The sequence below is a fragment of the Melopsittacus undulatus genome, chromosome 2 (genome assembly GCF_012275295.1).
Source record: "Melopsittacus undulatus isolate bMelUnd1 chromosome 2, bMelUnd1.mat.Z, whole genome shotgun sequence".
NCBI classification, from domain to species: domain Eukaryota; kingdom Metazoa; phylum Chordata; class Aves; order Psittaciformes; family Psittaculidae; genus Melopsittacus; species Melopsittacus undulatus.
Window position 1 is genome coordinate 83,132,117 of NC_047528.1, and position 20,149 is coordinate 83,152,265.

General features: G+C 35.7%; 1 protein-coding gene across 6 annotated transcripts in view; it reads right to left on the reverse strand.

Moving 5' to 3' along the window:
- The window catches only part of DMD (dystrophin), a 1,017,291-nt gene that overhangs the window by 149,510 nt on the left and 847,632 nt on the right, over positions 1-20,149 (reverse strand). For all 6 annotated transcript variants that reach the window (XM_034074486.1, XM_034074485.1, XM_034074487.1 and 3 more), the window contains one exon: positions 13,822-13,968. In XM_034074486.1, coding sequence (XP_033930377.1) covers positions 13,822-13,968 — 147 coding nt within the window. The remainder of the gene's footprint in view (positions 1-13,821; positions 13,969-20,149) is intronic.

Consider the following 20,149-nt stretch of genomic DNA (forward strand, 5'->3'; position numbering starts at 1 on the left):
CATGGAAGGAAACAGGACCACATATAGGTAAGGCATGCAGCACTTTCACTTATATTCAGGAGCAGATATGGACATCCTATCAGAGGGAAAAATTGCTTTTTCTTAACTGAAATACCTCTGATCTTTTGGTGGTTTAAATGATCCCTCTCTTTTTCCTGATCTTTTACTGACTGATTTCTTTCTTGGTCAGGCCCAGGCTGGGCTGTTTTAGTGGTCAGTTAAATACAGATCTATTCCCCACATGAGAGTATCTCAAAATCACCACACAAGTAGACATTCACATGAACATTTTAGGTATTGGCTGATTCAAAGAAAGACATGTCCAGATAGCTGGGAGGTCTATCATTGCATTACTAAGGGTAAATCTTTTAGGGTAAATTTTACTTAGTAAAATCTGGAGAATGTATGCAAATAATAAAGGTAGTAAAAATCCTTAGAAGCTTGAAGACTGATCAACATGTGCTGATCTATCATTCTGCAGACACTTGAATCACCCTTCTCTTACCTTGAGCTTGCAGTGCAACAAGACCCTGGCAAATTGCTATAATCTCCTCTAACCCAGATATCCATTTTAATCAAAAAAGGTGTGGCAGACTGGAATTCATAGAGCAAGGCTAGCACTGCAACTGTCATTCTCTTTGCTAAATAGACAGAATATGCAGCTAAAGGGTTGAAATGGTTAAAACTTTTATTATCTCCAGAAGATTACATTCCAGCATTAATATTTGACAAGAAAAAAATACGAGACTGCTTTGAAGAACTTTAGAAGTCTGCTTAGAGCATATCTATATCTTTCACTAACTGTGGTCTTAAGAGTTCTTGGCAAAAAGTTGTGATTCGTAAAACTGCCATGACTAATAGCATACCTCACCTGCACTTTACGTTGCCTTTTTCCTCTCTCCATCCCTTTCTTTTCTTATGTTAGATTATATTTTTTTTTCTAGGTGTGTTCTCTATTTGTTTGTTTAGTGATTTTCTTCCTAGCCTTTTTTTTACAAGTAGTGGTATGATTGTAGATGGTACGGCAGACAAGGAGAAGCTTATGCGAAGAGGAGGATAGGAAGCTTCAAGAAGAAAAAGAGCAATGAGAGGGGGGAAAAAAGGATCAAGGAGATTGGAAGAAGGGGAAGATTAAAGGAAAAAGCAGCAGACAACTGTGATTTGCAGCTAGAAGGGATTCAGCAGCTGTCATTAAAAACCTGCAGCTCTGCTTGAGACATATTGATCGAACTATTTCTATGTTCTCCATACAACTTCGAGAGCCCTCTGTTTACTTCAAATAATAGCAATATAATAGCCTACTCAGGAAATAACACTTCTCTCAAACAATTAACAAAAATTTTTTTTTAAAGAGGGACAACTCTCCTGAATTTCTAAGTCTTTTCCAGAAAGTATTCTGATCTTTTAATGCTCTGCTCACCTGCTCACTAACACATAAATATCTAGATAGTCTTCATGCTAAAGATGATTTGTTTTAAATTATTTTTCCCCTTTTCCTTTTTTTTTTTTTGAATAGGACCATTTATATATACAACTCCTAAATATTGTAGACATTTCACAGAATGAATATCCCAGTAGGGCATTCCATATATTTAAAGAACCGGAGAATTGTAACCAATCCTGCTGAAATGGTACATGAAGAATATCATTAGATTCTAGACAACTTTAAGAAGGGTTTTGGTTTTGTATTTTCCCTAGGATTTCTAAACCATTTTGCACATAATATTCTTGTACTGATATGCAAAAGATATTTTCTAAAAAGCAAACACTCCCTTTGATAAATAATACTAATGATGGACCTTATCTTCCACATGAACATGTCTTGGGCTTAAGTTAAAGCAATCTCACGGTTCCTAATCAAACAGGTCCTTTTAAATACATTGTACTTTAAAATATAAATGTTAGAGGACAAAAATGCACAAGGCAGGACGATTCATTTCTCTTAGATACCTCTGTTCTTATAACACCCTTTTTAGTGTTGCCGTTTCTTTTTACATATTAAAACCTGCTATATCAGTTTAAACTACAGACTTACATTACATTTTGAGCAAAAGGGAGAAGGGCAAAAAGAGAACAAAAGAGCGCATTCATACTGTCATTTGCTTTCAAACACAAAGCAAAACCCTTCCAAAGGTTCCTCATTCCACAGTAAGAAAAGAAAAAAAATAGTCTTTCTATCTTGTCTTCCTCTCTAGGTGTGTGAATACAATTTTTATTCTGATGTGACTATTGTAAGAAGCAAAATTCCTCAGCCTTAGGGGTTTTTAGTTTTTTATTATGTACTAAGCTCAACAAACCTTCGTAGAAAATAGAATACTCTTAATTATGAATAAATTAACTAAATTAGTAACATGAGATGGATATGCAATTAAGGGACTGTTAATTGAAACTGGAAACACAGCTGTATACAGCTTAGAGATGAATCACACCAGTAATGACGCAGATGTTTATAAAATGTGATTATGTTTAGCAGGAGCATACTATTGAAACTCCCCAGCCTATTCTTATATTGTGCCACTGAAATGGTTTTTAAACCCATGAACACCAAGAATCAGGATCTCAGGGATGGCAAATTAGGCTCCCTGGATATGTGAATTAGTGTTGTCTGAATGTCAGCAATTTAATTCTCCAGCTTTCAAAGAATGTAGACATGGAGCCAAAACCAAACATCTGTTGGTTATATGCTCATTCAGAAAAAAATAAAAAAAATCTCTGGCAAGCTAGAGCCTGTCTGAGTATGAGAGAGACAGTGAAATACGGTATCTCTAAGCAGTAGTGCTGCTGTGTGAATATACTGATCATGTAAATAATACAGCCCAGGAGCTCATGAAATATAGTTTGTGTACAACTGTGAATAGATCTTTTTGGCACTATTCCTCCAAAGAGCTAGAAGGATCAGGAGCAAACGATATTTCTTATCTAAAGGTTTAAGAATTGATTAGCTTTCTATAAACAGCAAATCAGGCTTTTTATTCTTTCAGCTTTTACATCTTTCCTAGGATGTTCTTTGATAAGCTGTAAAATAAAGGTTTTTCTTCTGGCACAAAAAGGCACAAATGTTGCTCCTGGGTCACATAAGGATATCTGAGCTAGGCAAGCTCAACAGGGATAACAGTTGGTACAGCTGTGAAGGATGACAGGCAAGACAGAGCCAATGGCCTATGATGGCTTAAATTCTAACATATCAATCTAAAGCCTGCCTTGTAACTACTATTTGACAGAGCAGTGTAACCACTGAATACCATGTAATAGCATGTAAATGTTATGCTAAAGAGTCTGTGATTTGTTTTTCCAGAATAGATTCACTGACTAACAGAAGCAGATTTTACAACATACATGTTTTCCTCAAATATAATCATGCTTTCAATAAACATGCTGAAAGATATACAATCACAGTTTGTGTCCAAAGCCCTTTCCACATACTGTGGTGCAGCTCACATCACAAAAACTCCATTAATTGCAATCCATGAGCCTCGGCCCGGGTGACAATAAAAACTTACAAACAGAAATTTACATTAAATAAAGTTTGTTTCACTGGCCCCATTTTCTAGGGAATAGAATGGTCCCTTAGACTATGCAACTATCAGAACTACACTAATATTAAAAAGCTACTATGATTTACACCAAATCAACACAAATTCATTTTAATTTAATGAAGTTTCATAACATCCTTTTCTGATCCATAAATGGATACTTATCTAAAAACATGTAAATTCATGCATAAGGGGGTTAAAATAATTTGAAAAATTATGTAGAGTGTCATTGGCAAAGGTAATCAGCATGTCCCAGCACTGTTGAACATTACAGGTTTATCCCCTTAGCTGTGGAATTACTGAGCACACCCTAACGATGTGGGGGCACAGTGCTGACAGAGAAAATTGGTGATCATAAAGTTGAATTTGCCTCTGTCTTTCAGAAACTTTAGTTTAGAAAGCTCCTGTTTGCTGATGAAGAAAAAGGATTAGATATTGACTTTTTAAAAGAGGAAGCCTGCAAAATTTCTGCAACACACCATACTGGTCTGACAATATTTCACATGTCATTCACAACTGAATAAAGTTATAAAGGCTTTATGAGAAAAATGTAAACCCTTTCTCTTTAAACTTGGCCAGATTCAGGGATATATTGCAGTTAGCTATGACAGCTGATGTGCAAATCAAATTCAGTTACCTTAGCTCTCTGGCTAGTGAAAGTACAAACAAAGTCAATTCAGGATTTGAAACGTGATGTTTTGAGATAAGGAGCTGGAATGCTGGAATATACAAGAAACACAAAGCTATTTTATAGAAGACAAGCATTCTTCTGTTTCTTCTCAATACCCCAAAAAGCACTGCATTGCTGAAACAGCATTGAATTACCAGCTATGCGTCAGGTAAGTGGGACAGAACTACTTTTTTTTTTTTTTTAGAGATGAAAAAGAGTCATAAATGAGGGTACTGGGGGAAAAGGACACAAAAAACTTGAGATTAATATAAGAAATCAGAGGGATGAAAGTGAAAACATCCAACACAACGAATATGCTATCTACATGTAGACTTAGCCTAATTTTTCTAGATTGTTTAATGCTATTTAGTCATGCTATTAATTTTGTTTTAAAACAAACTGAACAACAGCAGAGAAACAACTTTGAACAACAAAGAAAATAGAAGAGAAAGTCTAATCAAATCTTCAGTCTTGTCATTTAACCCCAGCCAACAACTAAGCCCCACACAGCTGCTCACTCCCTACAAGTGAGATGGGGAAGAGGATCGAAGCGGTAAAAGTGAGAAAACTCATGGGTTGAGATAAAGACAGTTTAATAGGTAAAGTAAAAGCCATGCATGCAAGCAAAGCAAAACAAAGAATTCATTCAGCGAGCAGGTGTTCAGCCATTATCAGGAAAGCAGGGCTCCATTATGTGTAACAGTGACTTGGAAAGGCAAATGTCATTACTTCAAATGTCACCACCTTCTTCCTTCCTCTTTCCCCAGCTTTATAAGCTGAGCATGACCCCCATAGGGTCTGAGATATTCCTTGGTCAACTGAGGTCAGCTGTCCCAGCTGTGTCTCTTCCCAACTTCTTCTTGTGACCCCTCCAGCCCACTCACTGGTGGAGTGGATTGAGAAGCAGAAAAGGCCTTGGCTCTGTGTGAGCAGTGCTTCTCCTCGGCAACAGCTAAAACATCCCTGTGTTATCAATGCTGTTTCCAGCACAAATCTAAAACACAGCGTCCTATTAGAAACTGTGAAGAAAATTAACACTACCCGAACAAACACCAGCACAAACCTACACACTTGAGGCTTCTCAAACAAAATAGCATATCCTAAAGAACTCATATTTATAACATAGGGTTTGGATGTCACTATGATTCTCCAGGTACAAAAGAAAAAAGAAACGGATATGAATAAAAAGTGGAATTGCAAGCTCTGGGTCAATAACTATAATTTATATGATGTTTGTTCTGCAACTAAAAGGTGTATTTCTAAAGGTTATTGCAATATCAGTGTTTTATAAAAGAACAGCTAGCACAAAAATAGGATAGCTTAGATGAGCCACAGGAAGCAATGAAAGTCTTAAAATAACTTTTTTTGCCAGTGTTGTGCCGGGTGGATCCAAATTAGAAAGTGTTTAACAAAAAATGTTTGCACATATTAGGAGCTGAGCTGTTTTAAAGTGCCCTCCTCTGCAGTTAGCATACCGTTATATGACTTCCATACTGCCCAGAATTTTCCACTTAAGGACACAATATTCAGCTTTACCTAAGCTCTGACAAAAACTACAATGGCAATTTTAGATAGCACCTTGTGAAAGTATTCTAAAAAAGACACACATCAATTACAAAGACTGGCTTTAAAACTGTGTCACAACTTAATGCTAATGATATTTTTGTATTTTAAGCAGTACTATTAACAGAACTTTCTAAAATGGCATAAATATCTTACTTACAGTCTTACTGAAGCAGATAGATTTAGAAAATATAGCACAAAATATTGCTTAGCTTCAAGATCTTAAAAGCTTTCTGTAACCTGAAAGTAGACAGCCTGATAAAAATATCTGCAGTAATATAAGTAATAGGTAAGTCAGAAAGATGCAAAATGACTCAACAAAGTAAAAAAATGGACTAACATTAACCTTTTGCACTGGAAATGTATTATTTCTGTACCCTGCGTTTTTTATCACCTTAAATGAAGTTTCTTCTTCTTCTTCAAAAAAAAATATTAATCATAGTATTTCAGAAGAAGGCATTAGCAAAAATGGGGAGAAAGAGTAATATTTTTTTGATAGTTTTGCATTCCCTCTAAAAGCCCTTAACAATACTTTGGCACTGATACTTGGAATCTAAATGGGTTTATATTGCTTCCAATAACATTCATTAAAGTTTCATTGAGTTACAAGCCTCTGAAAATCATGTTAGAGAGAGCCTTTACAGGACAGCTCTTAAATTCTGTGGGCACTATCTGCGACAAACGTGTTCCACATTCAAAGCAAACAGTACATCTGCTTTAACCTTGCTTCAAACCAAGCAGGCATGAATGGACAGACGATCTGTGTCAACGCAGTATACCTCCTCCAGGGCATGGAGCAGAACCAGAAATTGCAAAGACTCATCATGATTCCGGTGTCAGCAGACAGGTGACAATGTATTCTACCTTACCCTAAGCAATCCTGTCCTATTCTATTGCATTTTAAAATCTAACCCACAAATTATGAGATCTGAGAGTTGATTACATTTTGGCAAAGAAAGAGACCTGTGATGTGGAAGTCAGGATTGGAGAATGACTTAAAATTGCGAGGTTCAGTTTTCAGTGTTATGACTCCTGCTAAATTTGTGTACTTCCCAACTTTTCACAGTTACATGTTCTTACCTTAACACCCTCTCCATCCTTAATTTTCACAATGAGCAGCCTAAATATAGCTGATTTGGACCAGGTCATGCATGCAAAATGCTGTTATAAAAAAATCAGGCCATATTCTCTCAATTTGGAATTCCCTCAATTGGAATCAATTGAAAAAAGTGAAGCTATCTGTGCAATTTTAGTATCCAAGGTAAAAACTCCTAACACCCATAGTCTACATAGTTTTGCAGGACTGGAACTTGGAGCTTTAATTTTCCAAATAGAACTGTCGTGCTTTAAAACCAAATCGCACAGCTCATCAACTCACTCCCCCCCCTTTGCTCTCCCAACCTCCGGAGAGTTGGGAAGGAGAATTCAAAGAATGTAACCCCCACAGGTTGAGATAAGAATGGTTTAATAGCTAAGGTATAAAACAAATAACTACTGCTGCTACTACTACTAATAATAATGATAAAGCAAACAACAAGTGAAGAGAATACAACACCTCACCAGCCACCAACCCATAACTCACCCCACCCTGCCTGACCGAGCACCGACTGATACCTCCTCCATCCCCCCAGAGCTCCAGCCCTTCCGGGTCTCTCTGGGTTACCTTCTGGGTATGAGGTGTTATGGTATGGAATACCTCTTTGGCTAGCCTGGGTCAGGTGTCCTGTCTGTCCTTCCTCCCGGCCTCCCCTCCTCCCTGGCAAAGCATGAGGCTCAGAGAAGGCCTTGGATAAACCAAACATTTGAGCAGTAACTCAAAACATACTTGCTATCAGCAACCGTTCCCAGCCTGAAAGTCAAAACACAGCACTGCACCAGCTACCAAGAAGGAGAAAAATGACTGCTACTGCTCAAACCAGGACAGTAACTTACACTTTCTTTATCAAAGGGACTTTCACAGAAATAATTTCAATTCATGTTTTTAAGATGCACAGGTATCGTGGATCATGAATTTAAGAGAGCGTGAATAATCCCACCCTCAGTACAGTTTCTATGTTGGCTAGTATATCAGTTAAAGAGCTATAAACAGAATGATTTACCTAAAACTGCTTGACTAAAAAGCAACAGAACTAGTGGATGTTGGTTTCCAGTGAATAATTTTTCAACAGTATCATAATCTCTGTTTTCTCCAGTATCCTAAATATAGTCTGGTGTTACTCATATAGATGTGTACTGCCAAATGTAATCTATAACTGCTGACAGGTGGAAGTAAATTGCAGAAGTCTTATTTTACAAGGAAACAAGACTAACATATATCAACTAATATGCCTGTTCTCTTCATATCATTTATCCATCAACCAGATAAATCAGAGACCTTACAGAACATACTGTATATACAAAGATTGTACAACGGAGCGTTAAATTGAAGTTGCATGTGTAACATATTTTCTTTGATAAATTCTAAGTGCTTTTCTTGGTACTTACAAACATTTTTAGATTTTATAATCCTATATATCCACATACATGCGTGATAAATAGAAATATACATAAAAATAAATCTATATTTGCATACTGAAATGAGAATATAAAGTAGGATAAATTGCTATTTTGCATAGCTCTTCAAAGCAAATCTTCATAGAGGACAAAACTCCAAACTAAAGGAAGTCAAAAAATGGTAACAAAACTCTAAAATTTATGTATCTTCTGTAACAAAAAAATGAGTAAAGTATTTACAGTTTCAACAAACTGAAATTCATCACACAGAATGTCATAACTTCAAGGTATTTTTATTAGTTTTTCTGCTGGTTGTTGGTGATAACCATGCCTGTTTATACTTGAATACACACTTTCTCTCAGTGACTGCCCTAAACATGCCATAAAGAACAATGAAGATGTTCTCCTAATCTAGGAAGGAATCCTTCCAATTTTTGATACACACTTTATTAGAGGAATCGAATCCCAATTCATGTAGCTGGCCTTCCTCCACTAGCATACAGAAATGAATAAACAGGATTTCTTGGGAATGAATGACTGTAAAATGAATCTATATGCATACTTTTGCAGACAAACACTTAGCAAAACTGAGAATCAAACTTACAGAATCAAAGAAAGATATGTGGATATATGACTTCTGCAGCTAACTAGCATAGCCCATCAAGCAAATAAGAGATCATTAAAGATCCATGACAACAGAGGTTTTGGCAGAAGTAGCAGTTCTCACGGACTATACAAAACCACATTTTAACTAAGGAGTCTGATGGGAAAACTCAATTTCAGAAAAGGATCAAAACCCCCCTCTGCTGGGAAGATGAAGTCTGCAACTACTAAAATAATTTTGAATTTCAAGGTTGAAAAGAACTGTGATTTTAGTAATGCCTTAATTAGTAATTACAGATGAGCTAGATGTGGGTCCATATATCTACAAAAGTTCTCTCCTGTTTTCTTAGCTATTTACAGATGATGTAAGCAAAAATATATTTTAAAAATGAGAAAAGGCAAACAAATAAAAATAAATTAATGACTACCAAAATGAATGAAATAATGGAACCATAGAATAATTTGGGTTGGAAGGGACCCTAAAGGTCATCTAGTTCCAACCCACCTGCCATAGTCAGGGACACTTTCTACTAGACCAGGCTGCTCAAATCCCCTTCCCAACCTGCCCTTGAATCCTTGCAGGGATAGGGCATCCACAACTTCTTTGGGCAACCTGTTCCAGCATCTCATCACCCTTATACTAAAGAATATTTTCCTAAAATCTAATATAAATCTACCCTCTTTTAGTTAAAAGCCATTCCTCCTTATCCTATCTCTACACAGCATTGTAAAAAGTCCCTCTCCAGACTTCTTGTAGGCCCCATTTAGATACTGGAAGACTGCTTTAAGGTCTCCTTGAAACACCCGGAGTCTCTTCTCAAGGCTGAACAAGCCCAACTCTCTCAGCCTGTTTCCAGAGGAGAGATCCTCCAGTCCTCTGTTCATCTCCATGGCTCCTGCTCTGGACTCACTTAAGCAGGTCCAAATTCCTCTTCTCATGGGGGCTGCAGAGCTGGATGCAGTAATGCAGGTGAGGTATAAGGAGAGCAGAGTAGAGGGGCAAAATCACCTCCCTTGGCCGCTGGCCACACTCCTTTTGATGCAGCCCAGCACATGGATGGCTTTCTGGGCTGCAAGTTCATGCTTCTGTATTTCCTCCGGCCTGATTAGTTTTACAAACTAGACGAGCTAGGCTCAGTGCTATGGACAGAGACCCACTCACAAATTATATTTGTGAGTTACATTACAACTTGCTAAACTAAAAGCATTGATATAGAAATATCACAACAACATCTCTAAAATCCCATTTTTTCAGATGAAACACAGTTTTTACCGTATATTTTTAGCGCATCACAAGTACTATTCCAGATAAGAGTAAACAGAATTTGATTTAAACCAACAAAATCTTATCTTAATAACGGAAGGCTATGTTCCTCATAAGATGCTTGTAAAGTCTTTCACATGTCAGAGGCTTTGCCTTTTGACCAGTGTTACACCAACTAGATCCCCAACCAGAGTGAAGTGAATGTAACTCCCGCCAAACTGGTCTCCATAGCTCCTCAAATGTCAACTAGGAGTAAGCAAGAGTTTGCCAGACATGTTTTCCCCTAGGATGATCTCATTACATATACTGTTTGAAGCACACAGGATCTGAACACTAGAGATCCTTGTGAAATTCATAACAAACAGTTCCCTAGAGAGATTTCATCTCCTTTCATGTTTAAGAAAAATGGAAAAATAAACAGCATATTTTCCTCAAAACTTTACCTTTAAAGGCACGAAGCTAATTATTTTCACATTGCTTAAACTCCACAAATGATGATACAGTTTTCAGTGACTGAGCTGCATACATTAGCTCTCATTAATGAAATGCACCTCCACACTTCAAAACCAGGATTGGATGAATCCATAATTGGTTGTGTGCTTTCCATACATTTTTCTTCCACTAATACTCCAGCTTATATTCAGCAAATTTGAACACAAAAAAAGGTAGATTAACAGCAAGCATACATTATTTCAGAATATCAATTAAGTTCTGTGAAGATTCTGCAGCAATATTTGATACTACTCACTAATAGTTCTAATATTGCTGTACAAACTGTGCAATACTGCCAATGACTGAATATTTTGGCCTTATATTTGTCAAATGAATATAACATTATCTCTCTGTAAGATTTGGATTTAAATGATACATTTCCTCCTCTGATCTTATAAAAGTCCCAATGTTAGTAAAACAACAAACAAGACATAATTTCATCCCCTACACAATACACTGCAACTCATTCATAACGCTAGAATTCACTATTATTTCAGATCTGATAAACCTTATGTTCTGACGTACTTTTCCCCACATAATCCAAAATGGGTTTCTTTCTCAGAAGCAATAGCACAGAAGGCTCTGTTTTATGGTTTTCCTGCAGTGATATTTTGTAGGAAATGGGATACATGGGTAAGATATATCTTCCTCTTTATGGATATGATGGGGCTGGGTCAGTGGGGGGGGAACAGAAATCTCTAGCCTTGGAGGGGGGAAAAAGAAGCATTACAGCTGGGGGAAAAAAAAGAAGAAGAAAAAAAAGGAAAAAAATAAAACATAGAAATAAGGGAAGTAAGATGTGAAAAGGCAGAAAAGAACGAGAAAAAAATAAATACTTTCTGAAAAAATGAATTAGTAGAAGCCACAGAGAAAATAAAGACACATGAAAATACATAGAATGTTGAAAGTAAGAGAAAAAGTGATGACAGGACTAAAGTATTAAGGAGATAATTTATGTGACATTAGTATAAGTAAGCCAATTAATTAAAAATAGGCAGAAACAAACAATAAGAACCTATTTTGGAAGTAGAATGGTTCTGCATGAAACAAACATTATTTGTATTTTTTTTCTTATTGTGTGGCCAAAATTTCAGTTTTCTATAAATAGCATCACACCTAACTGTAGTGTTGGTCATACACGGGTAAGTCTGACTCTAACACAGAACAATACATAATACTCTAAAAAGTGCCACTCACACAGGTGCATCAATGTCCAGCAGACTTCACATGTAGAACAGCTGGATCTAATGATTGTTGTACATCCCTTCGAACTGAAACATTCTCTTCTACTCTAACAAAAATAAGCTCTGCAGTTCAATGTGTCTCAGACTCTACTCCCTTTTAAGTAGAAAAATTGTATCATAGTAACAGATGTATTCTTGTTCCCAGGGGTCACATACTGGCCTTTTGTACATGATAAACCTTCAAAGTTATTTATGTCTTTTTTCCCTCAGGATATGTTTAAAAAAACCTACTGGTGTGTTTTCACCTTGCTTTCTGCATCTTCCAGATGACATTTAGTTATAGGAAAAAAGACAGTAAACAATAATATTCCAATTATCTATCTGCTCTATCAGCTCTAACATCTCACTCTGACTTCTTATCTCCAAGTAGTTATCTTCATAGAAGATGAAACACTTTGCTTTCCAAATACTCTGGATTTGATAAATTGAGACAATAATTTACAATGAAAAGTGAGTTGTTCACAAGATATCCCATGCTCTGTGGAAAAACAGCATATTATTGCTGAAATATGTGTGAACATGTGACTTTCTCTGTATCTTTTTAAATAGACTATCAAAATGGCCTTCTGTCTACTGCTTTCATGAATGATAAGAACAAAACATTTATCTCAGGCTTTCTCTCAGATTTGTTTTTGTACTTTTTCGTATCCTAGATGCTTTCAATCTAAATAATTATCCTGCTTTCCCTTATTTCCTGCTGAAATAATGAAGTATATATTCATTAAAAAATTGGAACTTAGTTAACTATTTTATTAGTCAAATAAAGTATTTCTCAATGAAACATAGCAAATTTGTTAACTTAATCAACTGTCATTTACAAAAAAATAAAACCAAAAAACTAAACACATACGGTTTCTTCAATACATGGGAGAAACATTTTGGGAATACTCATTTTGTGTTACAGATTTCTATTGATCTGTTTTCATAATATTACAAGAACTCTATCCTGAGGATCTGGGAAAAAGTAGATAATAATGATCAAAGGTCTTGGATTAATGATCTTTTACTTAAAACTAAGATTCTTATTACAAACTGTTCACTTAGGGGGAAAAAATAATTAGAAAATCTTTTTAATATTTTCATGATCTGGTGATAAAACAGAGGTGCCACAGAACCAGATTTCTTTTGGAGAAGCAACAAAAAAGCAATAACCTCTTACTGACTATTAGAGTTGACAGAACCATGATTTTTTATCTGTATATAGGACAGGAGGAAATTGGTTAATTATTGTTCATTGCTAAAGTTTGTTTTTTTTACAATGAAGGCAAAGTGTTTTATTAACCTCCATACTTTTCTGTTTTTACAATATATTAAGGTAAATACAATGATACCATTTCAAAATATGAAGCAGTGATGTAGCAAAAAAATTAGTGAGTAAAATCCAGTGCTTGATTAAATTAATTTAATTGCATTTACCTTCATTTAATCATAACATTACACCCCTGCTGTGGGAGATACATCACCAGTTACCAGTGCATGCATACTTGTGTATGCTTTCTCATGTACACTCTTCCTAGAAGTCTAAGCTAAGATACAGTGCAATTTGGAAAAAAACTATACACATCTGAAGTCTTTAGCACAAGGTAACACAAAGTAATCTAAATTTAAGTGATATAAATGTAGACAAAAAAATAATACAAAGAACTTGTAAACATTTCAGTATTTAAAACAACATTAAAAGGTAAATAATCTATTAAATATTGTATGAGAATTTTGATTGTATGAAAATCTGGGTTACCCAATTTCTACTTGATAAATTATTTGGAAGCATATGAAAATGCACCAACAGCTTTGACTCCTATTTTCTCACAGGGACACAATTACTGAAAGGCTGCTTCCTCTTTCATTCCTTAGTGTTCTTGTGGTGCTGTTCCACAGGGAAAAAAAACTAAGCACACAGAAAAAAAAAGAAAATTATACTTAAATGCAGCATAAAGAAAAAAGTCATATGATATGTACCTGTAGCACCTTCCACCTTGTGTTCAGGTCTTCCACACAGCTGAGGTTGTACTGAGAGAGTTGAATATCAGAGGGAGTGAACCGGTGAGCGAGCTCATTGACATGATGCACTTTTTCTTTGAGTGGTACAATTTCTGCTCGATAAACCTGTGTGAATTAAATATAAATAAAGATAAGAACTGACTTCAAAAACTACTGTCTCTGCTACCAGCTGATTTGTAATGTAAAGGTACTCCATGTCAAGCTGAAAGGAAGGAGTGTAGTGGTCATGATGCAGTTAAGAATCTTTTTATAAAACTTCATATGGACTTTAGGTCTGAAGGGTAAGGCTCAGCATTTCAGAAGCTGATATAAACTTGGGACCTTCATAGCAATTTTCAGCCAGTTAAGCCAAATCTCTAACCAGCACACCTACTGGGATGTGCACTGCAGAGAATGCTTCTCTCTTGCCTCATCTTTTATGTGTGTGAAGCATGTGTTTTTCATGATGGACAGGCACAATAAGCATTGTTTTAACACACGAAAACTAAGGAAGACTGTTCGCAAATACAGCAAATTGAGTGAGAAGCAAGGATAAAACTTTTACAGACCTAACTAAAGCCACGATCAATGTAAAAAAAAACCCAAACAACTTTCTGCTATGAATTCCAAACTGGCATACATGACTCATTTCAGAAAAAAAAGAAATAATGTATCTTGCAAGATAACCTTTAAAACTATGCATAAGAGCCGTCTAGCTAAAAAATTCAGTAATGTATGTAGAAACACAAATTGCTAGTTACAAGTTTCTTGATTTTAAAAGCAACAACCTGATGATGATGTTTCCATGATTCATCTGAGTAGATTCAGATAAATTAAGGACACCATGACTCTATCTAAAATAGGAATCTCTATGCAGATCTTTCACTGTTCCATATCTATCCTTTCTTAGGAGACATTTATGAATCTTTAATGTGACAAAATACGTCAAAATGTAACAATGAACCACTTCTAAGAGACAAATTCTGTCATTTCCAGGAGCACTTTTTATTGCCATATGATGTCTACACACAAAGGCATGGTAATTTACTTGCTATATTAGTCTTTCTTTCTGACTTCTTTCTCTCAGCATTTTTAATACAGACTACACGTGGTCTGCATCACATTTTATATCATCAAATAATAATTTTGTCGACATGTGATGCAAAAAAGGTCAGAAAAATCTCATCCAGGTTCTCAGTGCAAGAGTAAATAGGATGAAGACATTCATAGAACTGCTCTTCAGGTATACATAATTGAAAACTTTTTCCTCAAATGTCTTTCAAAACCAGACTTAACTGCTCCTAATTATATTAAATTACCCCAGAACATAAGGAGTTAGACTGATTTAAGTGGGACTCATGTACAGTGAATGACTCTTAACAACAAAGCTATAAAACACACCATCAGAAGTGATGGGTGTTTTGTAAAGCAGAAAATTACACAAGTGACACAATGTGAGAGAAGAGGCATACATCAAGTTCATAACACTTCCCCATTTCACTAGCTTTATACCGCTGAAACACAACTGATTTGCAGTGTAGAGCAGAGCAAGGTCTGCAATACAAATAAAAGAGCTCATAATCTTGGTTTTATTGCACAGTTATATATGTGTTTACCCTGATCTTTTCTGTTAGCAATTGAGTTCAAAGAAGAAAAAACATGCATTAAATTTTTTTCTAGTAAGTTAAAGGCCTCAAAGGCTGAAGATACATATATGCATAGTGTGAACACTTCACTTGTTAACACTTATTTTACTGTCTTTTTCCTGTGATTTATTAGTTTCAGTGATCAAGATTGTCAGCCATGAGTTTGTAGCTTATATTTGAATGGTCACCTTGGTTCCTCTAGTGTTGCTTGCTTTCCAAGATGAGAGAACACCTCTCAGCTAGTGTTACCAGTCCCCATCTTGTATATAAATATAAGTATAAATGTGTATATATTTATCTATAATATATACTTATATATATTACATATATAATAAAAAATTAAATTAAAATAAAAACCCATATATATATAAAAAATAAAAACCACTGCAGATTAATGGATGCAAACATCAGTTCCCAGACTACAATACAATACTTACTTTAATGCCGTTTCTTCATTAAGCCACGTCAATTTTTTATTTATTTGTATGTCAATAGGATCAAGCTTTGTTTGAAATTGTCATTGCTGAGGCAAAGCACACAGGTCTACGCTTATAAACCTCTTGTTTGTAAACATATAATTAAATATCTCTGATTTCAAACCAATTATTTGCATCTGCAATGTTGACTTGAAAGTAGTGGTCTCACTTGAAGACTGACATAAAGAATGAAGTAAGTAAGTCTCACAATAACACCTAAATTAAGGTGAAGTAGAAGACCCTTCATAATTGGTGTAGAGCTAGTTTTTTTTTTTTGTTTGTTTACAGTTAGTGAAATCTGATGTGAGTTTTTTTTTTAAGTGTTCAAACAAGTTTAATAAACAGCAACAATTTTGGTATCTTCTACAGTACTTGCCATCTGCAGAAGCAGAATTTCAGCTAGATTGTGATTTTCATGAGTATGATGCAAGTGTCCTACAGAAACATTTATATTTTTAATAAGCAGGTTGTGTAGTATCAGACTGATTCTTTTTTTTCTATATTTTTTCCCTTTTCCATAAAATATACTGTACATGTCACAATTTTATATCAGAAAACATGTATTGAACTGAGCTGTTGGAAATTTAAAAACAAATATACATGGTGAGTAGTGTACCACTACCACAAGGAGATCTATTTGAACCAATTAAATTGCTCAGGGTGTAAATGTCTTCTCAGTGTGAACAGCGATAGGAGAAACAGTGCCAAATTATCTTCATTATAACTGTCCTTACGCAAGACACAATTTCAATGGCATGTGATACTGCAGGTGGTAGATTGGATTTTAAATGATCCTTACAGTCCTGTTTGTTAGAAAACACTTTGAAATGCCTTGGAAAATTAGCAAGAACTCTAGACTGCACATACCACAGACACCTTAACCAGATAAATGTTAAGTCTAGAACATACAGTGGCCATAATCAGTCAGATGAAAAGCTCATCTCACCCTGTCCGTTTCTAATGACAGCCAACACAACTTCTTAAGGAAGAAGGTAAGGGAAAACATCAGCTTCCCTGTTCCCTGCTGTACTCTTCCAGCTCAGCAATTTGGGTATCAGAGATTCTGGAGCCAGAAGCTGTGTTTCTATGTCAATAAGATCTTGATGGATTTGTGTTCTATTAAATTATCTACTTGATTTTTTTTTTTCAAAACTAACATAGCACTTTCTAATTCAGCACACCCTGTGGTAAACTCAATATACAGGCTGAAGAGCAACCTTTTCTTTTTTTTTTTTTAACATATCACTTGAGACCTTCTCTGATTCTTACCTTATGAGAGACAGTGATAAACCATTCCTGATGGACTTCCTTTCTTTATGCTGTTGCAGATTCTACAAACCCTCCATCATATTTTTCCTTCTTTCACAAAACGGAAGAAGGAAAGATACAAAGACCAAAATATATTTGATTAAATGTGGATATGAGGTATTTACATCTAAACAAGTTGTTATATGGTCCCTTTATATTCACTAGCTGATCAAAACCAGGAGTTGAACATAAGGTTTTACTATAGGATAACATGAATCACATTCTAAATTGAAACAAGAGAAATAAGCAGATTTTCATTGACTATACTGGGAGCCTAGGCAACTAGCTCACATGCAGCTACCTGGCAGATGTGAAATTACATAAGACAAACCCCACTCCTATTCCATTTATTCTGTCCTTGTATATCTTTTATATAATTTGCTCTAATCTTTTTTTTTTTTTTTTTAGATTGGGGATCCAAAACACTGCCTCCAATATACAGGATATGGGTACAATAGGGACTTTCACCATGGCATGATGATATTTTCTGCTTTTTCAGTAATTCCTAACAATTCATTTGGCCTTCTAACAGTCCTGAAAATTGATGTGATATTTTCAGAGATCATTTCATGAGTGCTAAAGGAATGTTTAAAATAGCTAAGGAGACCCCATTACCATGCATGTAAAGTTGGGATGGCTTCTTCCATATGCTTTGATTGAGACTTATCAGCACTCAGTTTCATCTGACATCACTTTGATGTCAGTCTCTACTGTGAGGCTTTTCTTAAGCTGTTTGCAACCTGTCCTCATCTTAGAGCACTTTGAATAGGCTTGTATCATCAAGAAGTGCATTATTAATTTTCTTTTCCAGCTTATTTATGTACATGCTGGACAGAGTAGACCTGCTGGAGCAGTTATCATCTCCCTTGCTGGAAAAACTGATCTCTGGCTTTTGTATTCCATCTTTTACAGGAAATAATCAAATAACTGGTTATTTATCCATATGAAGACTTTCACTGTTACCCCACAGGAACTTCTCTTCTTTGCTGGAGAATCTTCTTAAATCCTTGTGGAAAGCCACATAGCCTGTACCCTGTTATCAATATGCCCATGTTTCCTTCAAGGCATACTAGGAGATGTAAGGCACACCCACTATTACTAAAACTACGTTGTTGTCTCTTCTACAGTATATTTTTCCCCAGATTTCCTGGTCTGCAGGTGCACAAGCCTGACTAGATACACTATTTTAAAACTATCACTGCATTTTCCTATTACATTCCTTATAAAAAATATTATAAAACAAGCAAATAATGTTAATTGTTACAGCTGTTTTATTCTTCCATTAGAACTCTTGACCCAATATTCATCCAGTTCTGGTGGTTTGGTGCTCTAAGCATGACAATTTGTTCTCTGTATTTTTGCTTCAGATAGTTTGCTTCGGTTTTTTTGGCCACCCCACCTTTCTAGGTCTTCTAAGACTCTATTTTGACAGTATGGATTTGTTTTCAGTTTCCAGTGAAGTGCCTCCATGCTGTTTTCTCATGGTTTATGAATCTTTTGGTTCACTTTCAGCAGGCTTCCTCATTTGTGTGTAGCTTCCTTTCTGAAAACTGAACAATGCTGTGGTGGATTTTTGGGTTATTTTTTGTCCCTGCAGAGATGCTGACCTTTAGTTCATAATGATCACTATTACGATAGCAATGTTTTGAACTTACACTGCTCAATACCAAGGCAAATCTCTTCCTTAATGATTATCCTCAGGCATTACATATTTTCTATTTAGGGCTGGCACTTCAAATCCAAAAGGTTTTTAGGTTAGTTACTGTAATTGCAGATTGGTTTCTTAGATATTTTGGAATGTACAAGCTAAGCCCTCTCCTCTTCCTTTCCCCAATTCCCCTTCTCCCAATAATTTGCAGGTCCTTTTCTGCATATTTTCCATTAAATTTGCTTGTTCTTCTGCTCTCTTGTTCCAAGGTAGCAAAAGCCATCACACAGCTTTCACCTCTTCCCAGAATACTGACTCTATTAATGAAAATTTGATGATTTGTTTAAATATGATTAAAGTTTTTTTAAGATGTCCTTCCTTCCACATTTCTCATGCTGTACTGGTGTTTTTTTTTCATTTCTTCATTTTATTTAGTGATCCCTAACACATAGAAGAGCATTGACTTCCTCTTTGCATGGCTACCCAATGTTCAGAAGAGGGATAAAATAAAAAGAAGAGTCTATGTGTTTAAATATAAAGATTCACCAAAGGGAGACTGCTTTTAACAATCCCATGAAAAAGCTGTAGGGTTTTTTAGGATACATAAAGTAGTTCCATGAAATCTGAAAGCAAATTCACAATTCATTTGAGAGGAAGAGTAAATAAATAGTAAATAAGATTATTTCATTAACAAAGAAGTTGTATTCCATCAGGACTTATGTATGTCCATAATTATGAGCATGAAAACTCCATCCTCTTAGATTTTCCACCATGGATTTTTCTGACTCTTAACACGAAGCAGATTTCAAGAAAAGGCCAACTGTGCCTACAAAGAAAATCTGTTTCCCTGGTCTATGAGTGGCATTTATATAGGGTGGCAGCCTCATGCCAGTTTGGCATTTGTTTTTGAAGAACTCCTTTGTATAGAAAAGCATCCCACTAGCACAGGTCTGTGTTAAACCTCAGTTCTCCTAACCAGTGAAAGAGACAGAATAGGACATCCAGCACTATGATGAAAATACATCATGGCTTAGGGAGAAGAGGTCTCCTGTGTCAGATGAATTTATGTTATGGAGGATTTTTTACCAGAAGCAGTTGCAGTTACATTAGAGCAGGATCCATTTGCACAGTAAGGTGAGCGGCTGTCTTATCCCTGGTCTGTAGCAGGTTTCCAGGGCTGATGTTTCTCTATCTCAGCTCCCTTAGTGTCAAAGTGGACAAGTATTTAT